The sequence below is a fragment of the Oncorhynchus mykiss genome, chromosome 6 (assembly GCF_057628025.1).
Source record: "Oncorhynchus mykiss isolate SJ-2025 chromosome 6, ASM5762802v1, whole genome shotgun sequence".
NCBI classification, from domain to species: Eukaryota; Metazoa; Chordata; class Actinopteri; order Salmoniformes; family Salmonidae; genus Oncorhynchus; species Oncorhynchus mykiss.
The window spans coordinates 48132045-48142814 of record NC_143027.1 but is presented as its reverse complement, the minus strand read 5'-3'; the positions used below and the strand labels follow the sequence as shown (position 1 = coordinate 48142814).

The following is a 10770-nucleotide window of genomic DNA, read 5'->3' as shown; positions in this document are numbered from 1 at the left end:
ACACTTTATAACATGTTGTCTTCTGTCTGATTTAATGTGACCCTCTTCCTGTCTCGTAACAGATCCAGCCCCTGACGGTGGCCCTGACCCAGACTACATCCCCAGGTCCAGATGATTCCAGCAGGCACAGCCCAGGAGGTTCAGCAGAAGCTCTTCCAGCAGCAGGTGGTGACTGCAGCTGCCTCGCTTCAGATACAGAGCCCTCTCCTCACAGCCCGGCCCAACAGGCCCCAATTTCCGCTGCAGCAGTCCCCAGTACAGCAGCAGCCAGCCAAGGGCCAGGCTCGCGGAGGGGCCATGAGGGGAAAGGCCCAGGCCAAGCCCAGCGGGGGCAGCAGCTAGGTGCACACAGGACTAGTTAGAGCTCCCCTTTCAGCTAGGCTAAGCAGGACATCTCATCAGTGTAAATGCACTCAGTGACTGAGGAGCAGCATTATGAAGAGATCCAGCGTTATGAAGGAGTGGTGGAGTCCAGTCTGAGGTGGCTGTGTTGAATCTAACCTGGTTTAAGGAACTGCTCCATGTAAAGGAATGACCTGTCTTTTAAGAGTGTCATCATCTATCTTCAACACAGTACTGTAACTGTCGGCTGTTTCCTTCGCGACTGTTTCAGAAGGTCTCCCCTGGAGGAAACCTGGACCAACATCCAGGGGGAGGTTTAAGATCAGAAAAGCAGAAAAACAATATTCATGCCTTTTTTTAAATTGATGAATATATTAATGTTACTATATCAGAAGAGAAAACATTTATTTGGGTAGGAGGGCAGAGATTCAGGCCTAAAGCCACTCAGAATATCCTAGATCACTGGATCAGAGGGCATGTCACACAGTGTCAGAAGAGTCAGACTGTGTAGAAGGGCTATACACTCCACTATAGTTAATGTTGCTATCACTGCTAACATTTAAAAGACCAGTATTGTAATCTGGTCTGTTAACGGGAGCACATAAGAAGACAAAGGCCAATTTAATGCAATGAATGACGTTTAATAAATTGTCTGAAGTTACTTGGTCTTTAAGGACTGTTTGAAGGGCTTGAACAGGCCTTTGGAGATGGCAGAAAACATCCTGACGAGAAGTGGACGTTTGTGAGGCGTCTCCTGTTGGGAGCTGGCGGGGAGATCCTTTGGCAGTGCAGACATGGCAGCATGTGGCACTATGCTGGGCACTACAGAAGAGAGACAGAGAGTTTACATGCACTTTAATTCAGAAATGATGTAATGTATGTTACAACTCAACATAACTGACACTGATAAATGAGAACCAACAGCTTGAGTTTTGGAGAATATAATTACTTTTACATAAGAGATGACTAATGATTGCGTATATAACCTTTGTAAGGTTATTTTGAAATGGCATTTCTTTGTACACCAATATCTCAAACAGACTGTTGTCCTGTTGTGTGAACTTACGCATGCCATCTTCAGCAGTGGTCTGTACTTGTTCTGATTCAGAGCGGTGGGAATCCTTCTTGTTCCCCTTCTTGAATAGCTAAGTATTTAAAGAGAAAAACATGTTTTAAAAAATGTCACAGCTGACCAACCTCATGATGATAACAATCACACCTACCACACCAGCACAACAACATTTATGATTGGTTTTGGAATGAACGGATGGTTTTATATTTTTACACTGAATAGCATTGTTTACTCACAACTGTTCATTTAAATACGTTTGCTGTACCTTTAAGTTGCTTGTCAGCCTGACCAGCCTTTGTAGAAAAGATAGTTTCCCGCTGCTAGCCCTCACATCCTCAGCCAGTGGAAGAGCCTTAGGCCCGGTGGTTTTGACTGATGTTCTTGAGGCTGCCCTCAATGCCTCATTACATCTGTGGAGAAGCGCTTCACTCAAAGACTTGACAAGAATCCTATCAAATGAAGAGTCCTGAGTCGACACGGCCTGTTGGAGGATTTTCTCCGAGCCAAACTCCTCCAACAGATTTTTATAGACGACTCTGTAGACTTTATGAATCCTCAAGTTCTCTGGATAGGCTTGTGTCTCAGAGCAGCCTGACCATGCACAGAAGACCTCCATAACTTTGGGGATCAGGTCTTGTGACTTGCGTGTGACGTCAACTGGGTAATCTTCTGCTGGGGTTTGGATTTCTGTTAGAATTCTCATTACTAACATGCTGATGAGGTCGGTGACGTCATCATCACTGCCCAAGTTATCAGAGGATGGGGTTGGAAGTGTGACATCTTTGACCATGTCTGGGCTGGTTGACATATCGTCCCTGACAATGTTTTGAGCTACACCAGAATGACTGGTGGTATCCACTTCCTCTCCATCAATGTTGGCCTTCAAGATTTGTGCCGCATTGGAGGTCTCGCTTGTTGCCATAATGGTGCCAGAAGGAGACAGCCGAGGGGAGGACTTGTCACTCAATAGATTGCCTACATCAGATATAGTGGTTTCAGATGTTTGGAGAGATTCAGTTGGAGAGGATCCTATACTTTCTGCATCAGAATCCACAGAGTACATGACCTGGCTTACCATAACTTTGGTAAAGAGACTGACTGTGTCACTAAATACTGATGAGGAAGAAGAGCATGAAATTCTATCTTCAGACACTCTAGCCAAAACCTTGGCCCCCTGAGCCAAACTCATTGAAGTTGAATAGGGCACAAAACTAGGAAGCAGGAGGCACTTAACAGACTCCTCTACAAACAGCAGAACCAGCTCGTAAGTTGTGGGCTTCCCCACCTTGTCATTCCTCTTCAGCTTCGAAACGATGGTATCAGATGCACTCTTTCCAGCCGCCACTGTCAGTCCCAGAGGGGTCAAGTTGCTATCAGAAATTATGCGGTTGACTTGGTGACTGAGATCACGGGAGAGAGCACCAATCTTACCCTGAGATATGAGCTCCTCCAGTCTAGCTATTGCATCTGTTAGATCAGGGTGAGATGTAACCTGCCCTTCTGCCTCTGGATATACTTTCTTCATGATGGTATCGGCTATGGCAAACATGCTTGTTCTGGCATCACACACCATTGTTTTTGGCTTACTAGATTCGCTCATGTCAATGACTGAGCATCTTACAATGGGCTGAGCAGTACTCTCGGGTAACTCAGAAGGAATGGGAGTGCCAGGGAGTGCAAATTCCCACTCTGTCTTCTGTGATTTGGCAGTTGAGAATGACAACGAGGAAGAAGACCGCAGTGACTCTTGATAGACCAATTCCTCGCCAAATTCGCTGCTTATCTTCTCAATGTTCTCCAGCATAGTTCCAACCACTTTATCTATTTGTGAAAGCTGTCCTGCAGCCACCATTTGGTCAGATTTTGACAGTTGCTCCTGGACACTGCTGATGATACTGTCCTCTGGCATTCCCAGGTGGGCTTTCAGTGAGGTCTGGGAACTTTAAAATGAACAAGCAAAGCATGTTAATTGCTGTCTGGAGTTGGAAAATCAATATCTTAGTGCTAACAAATCTAACAAGCATTATAATTGAGTAAAATATGTATGTGTGCATTAGATATTGCAAAACACACCTGTTAGAAAGCTGGAAAATATTGAAATGGGGAAATTATTGTTCATCAGTTTGAGGGTTAGGATTAACTGCACACACACACACAGACGCATTATGGGGAACATACAGTACCTCTTGGAAGAGGGTGTGCTAGACCTTGGTCGGAGAGCCCTGCCGCCACAGTTACACATCTCCTTTGCCAAATATTTAACTTCCTGGATGAGTTCTAGTCTTTTCTGCTCAAAGGCAGTGAAGGATCTTGCACTGCCGCCCCTCTTGAGTGAGTCAGCGTTGTCATAAAAGCCCGTCACCCCTAGAATGCGGGCCAGGGCCGGCAGCAGGATCTGCAGGGTGGTCTGTGCAATGAAGTTGACAATGGTCTTGCACAATTTTGCAAGCTGTTCCTTTGTCATCTGCATTGCACAAACAAAACAGAACACACACAGCAGGTTTGGCAATGAAACTCTGATGTAAAGTATTCTAGATTGAACAGAATGCATTTCATCAACATCGTTTTCCTTATCTGTGACTGAATTCAAAGTTGGATGAAGTATGACAGATTAATGAACGTAATAGCAGAATAGAACTATGGTTAATTCCTCTCTCGATTCAACATAACATTCCCAAATCAAAGGTCAAAGGCTGATGGAGAAACTTACAGGTTTTTTAAATCCTTTATAGATCACTTGCCATTGCCTAGAAAAGAAAAAAGAAATGTGTTTTAGTTACTTTTTATTTCCTTCTGCACAAAATATGTGAGGCTAGAGCAAAACATGGGCCTAACATACTCATCAGTAAGATTGCGCATGAATGAGATGAGGATTGGGTAGCAGTCCTCCATCTCATCTTTGTTGCCTGGGCCGAATGCAGCCTTAAGAGCATTCTTCTCCAAGAGCTCAATAACAGATCCTCTGTCCGGGTGTTTATTCCTCAATCCTAAATATGTTATTACCGTATAGGACAATTCAGGATAAGTCAGACGCTTTTCTCTTAATACAATACTTTGATAAAATTGCTACAATAGGACTATTGAATAAAACTATCCATGCAACATTTCTTACTGACTCCAGTTTCTAACATGACCTTTATCTATGATATGCAGGTTTAGAGAACCAACATACTACAGAGTGAAAATCTATGACCTGCATCCGTATCAGTGCCCTGCTCCCCTGACTTCTTGGCACTACTTTTCCTCTTCGCCTTGGATAGAATATAATAGAATAGATTCCAGATCACAAATAATAGACATGTTACATCAGGTCAATGCAGCTATTGTGACAATTGAGTGTTACTAGTCTAGTAGTTGCCCTGTCACACCTGCCATTTTACCTTTCCTGTCTTCTTGGGCTCCTTCTTGAGCTGGGCCACTGGTTCTTCCTCAACAACCTCCCTCCCCTCCCTCGGGGGATCATCATCATCTCTCTGTACTACCTGAAGGACATAGGAATTTCATGTCAATGTCAGATTAGATTCTTGCAAAGGACATCATAGAGCTACAGCCATATCAGAGCTAAACTGGTGATTGACTTAATAGAGAGAATTAGACATTTGTTTTGCAATAGCCTATGTTATCTTAAATGACGTTTTCCTTAGTTACATTCCCAAATATGTTGTTTCATTTAACCTACCCTTTCTTCATCCATAATAGCATACAGTATTTTTTATATCTCGAAAAACTTGTCCTTGTCTGTGTTGTTTTCACTCATGTTGAGTTTACTGAGGACAATATTGCAGCCACTGACGAATTAAGAACTTCATACCACGTCATGGAATGTTAGACCTTTATGACATCAGGGGCTAATTGCACATTCCCATTCTCTCATTAATATTGGGGGGAAATATATTGATCAGATCACACAATTTCCCCATCAACCGTTTTCGATACAGCTAGGCCCACATTGAAATCTGTTCACTAAGCACTGTGACTCAGCAGGTCAAAACATAAATAAACCTAGTCTAATTTCGTGTCGACCTCTTTTGGATTTATTTCGGTACCCCATTTAGTGAGCCAGTTGATTGATATATTCCTTATAGTGCATTCCTTAAAAGTAGGCCTACATTAGGGAATAAGGTGCTATTTGGTAGCATATTCCTCTCTAGCCCATGCCTCCACCAATCCAATGATTTTAGATTTGTAGGAAGAAGCGAACGAGAGTGTACACTTCAGGAGAAGGGAGATATTATTGGACTGTATCCCTAGGCTATAGCCAGTCCTAAACCAAGTAGCCTTGAATACGAAACCAAAAGCTTGGATTGCCAAAGGCCTATAAGAGCTAAATTGGTGATAACAACTTTAAACTTACTGTAAAACATGTTCTACCTTCCCCTATATTTCTCTTACCTTTTCTTCCACCATAGCTCATTTTATATATCGAAAAGCATGTCATTGACTGTTTTGGCTTGGCTACTTTCATGTCGAGTTATGATAAAAGAGCATTTTTGCAGACGCAGACTTTTAGTTAGTCGGGGACGTCATGGACTGAAGGCAGTAGAAATGTTAACAAATGTTGATATGTTGCCCTCTTGTGGAATTATTTAGGTACAACAACAATGTGTTGTGTAGGATCCAAATGATTGTTTTCTCCTCATCCCTGTGTTACGTCCTATTATCAGTCTCAAACAGAGAGCAATACACTTTAATAGTAGAGGGTTAAACACTCTTTGCGATGTAATTATTTGATGCACCGCAAGGGGCTATTGTGTTGTCAGCATTGGGTTCATGTCTCGTGTACTTTTCGTATTTTTTTGTATATTATATATATATAATATATATATATATATATATACTCAGCTGTTCTCCCGAACCCCACTCATACACGGCTAGAGCCCAATACTCCACCTGATCCTTGCTGTAAACTCTGGACCTTGGCACCGGTTAATCGCTGCTACCGATTGGCTATAGTGGATCTATAGTGGCTAACGCCACTGCCACGAAGCTAGCACCAGTTAGCCGTGAGCCAGGCGCATCTCCCTGCTAGCATTCTAAATTTTACAATACCTCTTTCGCCATCTGGCTTGGATTCTCTGTCGACACGGCCCCCCGCCGCACCACCACGACTGGTCTGCCGACGAATACTCCATCCGCTGTGCCTTCAACCGGCCTCCGTCGGAGGGCTACTAACTTTAAACGCCGTGTAGCCCGCGTGCTAGCGTAATTGCGGCTTCCCTGTACCATCTACTGCTGCCTTCTGGACACTATTATCACTTGGCTACAGAGCTGATGCCTGCTGGACTGTCCATTAATCACGTACTCCATTCTGTTTATTTATTTTTTTATCTGTCGGCCCCAGCCACGGTTTACAATGGTAGTGTAGTTCCACTCTTCATACCTCTGATACCTCCTTTGTACCACCTCCCACACATGCGGTGACCTCACCCATTACAACCAGCATGTCCAGAGATACAACCTTTCTTATCATCACCCAGTGCCTGGGCTTACCTCCGCTGTACCCGCACCCCACCATACCCCTGTCTGCGCATTATGCCCTAAATATATTCTACCATGCCCAGAAATCTGCTCCTTTTATTCTTTGTCCCCAACTCTCTAGGCGACCAGTTTTGATAGCCTTTAGCCGCACCCTCATACTACTCCTCCTTTGTTCCGCAGGTGATGTGGAGGTAAACCCAGGCCCTGCTCCCAGAAGTTTGCGCTGGAGTTTAGGACCCTGGCTGCCGGCGCTGGATGGAGCAACAGGGCCCTGATCGACCATTACCGCTGTAGTCTACGTGAGGACGCCCGTCGGGATCTGGTCTGCAGAGACACCACCCTCACCTTCGACAAGCTGGTGGACCTGTCCATCCGGCTGGACAACCTGCTGGCTACTCGCGGACGTCCAGATCGGGGTCTGGTTGTTCCATCCTCCCGCACACCCTCTCCGATACCCATTGAGCTGGGAGGTGCGGTGCGCAGGGAGACCGGAGGGGGTTCCCTCTCGTGCACCATATGTGGCCGCAGAGGTCACACTGCTGGTCGGTGCCGGGTTGGTTCCTCTGGGAATCGAGGTAGCAGGCAGGGCACTCTGGTGTCACCCCAGGTGAGTAGGCACTATTCTCATCCAGAGCCCTCTGTTGCACATATGTTTTTGTCTGTTACTTTTCCTGAATTTTCCCCGCGTTCCCAGCATAAGGTGCTAGTAGATTCAGGCGCGGCTGGGAATTTCATTAATAAAGGATTAGCTCATAGTTTAGCTCTCACCTTCTGTAAAAAGAAGGCGACTCACTTACCACCCCATCGACGGGGGGATTGTGCGATAGATCTCCTGGTAGACGCTGCACTTCCCAGGAGTCACGTGTATCCCCTGTCGCAAGCGGAGACGGTGGCTATGGAGACATATGTCTCCGAATCCCTGCGTCAGGGGTACATTCAGCCCTCCATTTCACCTGTCTCCTCGATTTTCTTTTTCTGTGAAGAAGAAGGATGGAGGTTTGTGCCCGTGCATTGATTATTGAGGTCTCAATAAAATCATGGTGAGGTATAGTTACCCCTACCTCTTATTGCTATGGCCATTGAGTCAATGCACAGGGCTCGCTTCTTCAATAAACTGGATCTCAGGAGTGCGTACAATCTGGTGCATATTCGGAAGGCAGACGAGCGTAAGACAGCATTTAGTACCACCTCAGGGCATTATGAGTACCTCGTCATGCCGTATGGGTTTTAGCCCTGTGCCTTCTTTTCGAAGAACCTCAGCCTGGCGGAGCGAAACTATGATGTGGGGGACCGGGAGCTGTTGGCTGTCGTCAAGGCCTTGAAGGCGTGGAGACATTGGCATGAGGGGGCTAAACACCCTTTTCTCATCTGGACTGACCATCGCAAACTGGAGTACATCCGGGAGGCGAGGAGACTGAATCCTCGTCAGGCAGGGTGGGCCATGTTTTTCACCCATTTTGTGTTTACCTTCTCTTACAGACCAGGCTCCCAGAACGTTAAGGCAGACGCACTGTCCCGGCTGTATGACACAGAGGAGCGGTCCATGGATCCCACTCCCATACTTCCAGCCTCTTGTTTGGTGGCGCCAAACAATGAACATGCACCTGTAGAATGGTGTTAAGACACTAACAGCTTACAGATGGTAGGCAATTCAGGTCACAGTTATGAAAACTTAGGACACTAAAGAGGCCTTTCTACTGATTCTGAAAACCACCAAAAGAAAGATGCCCAGGGTCCCTGCTCATCTGCGTGAACATGCCTTAGGCATGCTGCAAGGAGGCATGAGGACTGCAGATGTGGCCAGGGCAATAAATTGCAATGTTCATAGTGTGAGACGCCGAAGACAGCGATACAGGGAGACAGGACGGACAGCTGATGGTCCTCGCAGTGGCAGACCACGTGTAACAACACCCACATCGGTACATGCGAACATCACACCTGCGGGACAGGCACAGGATGGCAAGAACAACTGCCCGAGTTACACCAGGATAGCACAATCTCTCCATCAGTGCTCAGACTGAATAGACTGAATAATAGGCTGGACTGGGGGCTTGTAGGCCTGTTGTCTGGTGAAGACCTGCCTTACATCACCGGCAACAACATCGCCTATGGGCACAAACCCACCGTTGCTGGACCAGACAGGACTGGCAAAAAGTGTTCTTCACTGACGAGTCGCGGTTTTGTCTCACCAAAGGTGATGGTCGGATTTGCGTTTATCGTCGAAAGAATGAGCGTTACAGCGACATGTACTCTGCAGCGGGATCGATTTGGAGTTGGAAGGTCTGTCATGGGCTAGGGCGGTGTGTCTAGGGCGGTGTGTCACAGCATAATCGGACTGAGCTTGTTGTCATTGCAGGCTATCTCAATGCTGTGCGTTACAGGGAAGACATCCTCCTCCCTCATGTGGTACCATTCCTGCAGGCTCATCCTGACATGACCCTGCAGCATGACAATGCCACCACGCACAGAACGAGCAGTATGGCTGATTTCCTACAAGACAGAAATGTCAGTGTTTTGCCATGGCCAGCAAAGAGCCCGGATCTCAATCCCATTGAGCATGTCTAGTACCTGTTGGATTGGATGGAGAGGACAGGGCCATTCCCCCCTAGAAATGTCTGGGATCTTGCAGGTGCCTTGGTGGAAAAGGGGGGTAACATCTCACAGGAATAACTGGCAAGTCTGGTGCAGTCCATGAGGAGGAGATGCACTGCACTACTTAATGCTGCTGGTGGCCACCCCAGATACTGACTGTTACTTTTGATTTTGCCCTTCCCCTTTCGTTCAGGGACACATTATTAAATTTCTGTTCGTCACATATCTGTGGAACTTATTCAGTTTGTCTCAGTTTTTGAATCTTATGTTCGTACAAATATTTACACGTGTTACGTTTGCTGAAAATAATTGCAGTTGACAGTGAGAGGACATACACACACACACATACATACATACATACATACATACATACATACACTGCTCAAAAAAATAAAGGGAACACTCAAACAACACAATGTAACTACAAGTCAATCACACTTCTGTGAAATCAAACTGTCCACTTAGGAAGCAACACTGATTGACAATAAATTTCACATGCTGTTGTGCAAATGGAATAGACAACAGGTGGAAATTATAGGCAATTAGCAAAACACCCCCAATAAAGGAGCGGTTCTGCAGGTGGGGACCACAGACCACTTCTCAGTTCCTATGCTTCCTGGCTGATGTTTTGGTCACTTTTGAATGCTGGCGGTGCTTTCACTCTAGTGGTAGCATGAGACGGAGCCTACAACCCACACAAGTGGCTCAGGTAGTGCAGCTCATCCAGGATGGAAAAATCAATGCGAGCTGTGGCAAGAAGGTTTGCTGTGTCTGTCAGCGTAGTGTCCAGAGCATGGATGCGCTACCAGGAGACAGGCCAGTACATCAGGAGACGTGGAGGAGGCCGTAGGAGGGCAACAACCCAGCAGCAGGACCGCTAGCACCGCCTTTGTGCTAGGAGGAGCACTGCCAGAGCCCTGCAAAATGACCTCCAGCAGGCCACAAATGTGCATGTGTCTGCTCAAACGGTCAGAAACAGACTCCATGAGGGTGGTATGAGGGCCCGATGTCCACAGGTGGGGGTTGTGCTTACAGCCCAACACCGTGCAGGACGTTTGGCATTTGCCAGAGAACACCAAGATTGGCAAATTTGCCACTGGCGTCCTGTGTTCTTCACAGATGAAAGCAGGTTCACACTGAGCACGTGACAGACGTGACAGAGTCTGGAGACACCGTGGAGAACGTTCTGCTGCCTGCAACATCCTCCAGCATGACCGGTTTGGCGGTGGGTCAGTCATGGTGTGGGGTGGCATTTCTTTGAGGGGGGTGCACAGCCCTCCATATGC

General features: G+C 46.4%; 1 protein-coding gene across 1 annotated transcript; it reads right to left on the bottom strand.

Annotated features, from left to right (window-relative positions):
• Positions 1-962: 962 nt before the first annotated feature.
• On the bottom strand, positions 963-3878 carry LOC118964885 (uncharacterized). The gene is made up of 3 exons (XM_090238055.1): positions 1680-3878; positions 1409-1487; positions 963-1164 (listed from the first exon to the last, which is right to left on the bottom strand). The coding sequence occupies exons 1-3, from the start codon at positions 3321-3323 to the stop codon at positions 1001-1003; spliced, it is 1887 nt and encodes a 628-aa protein (XP_090094181.1). The 5' UTR covers positions 3324-3878; the 3' UTR covers positions 963-1000.
• Positions 3879-10770: the final 6892 nt, after the last annotated feature.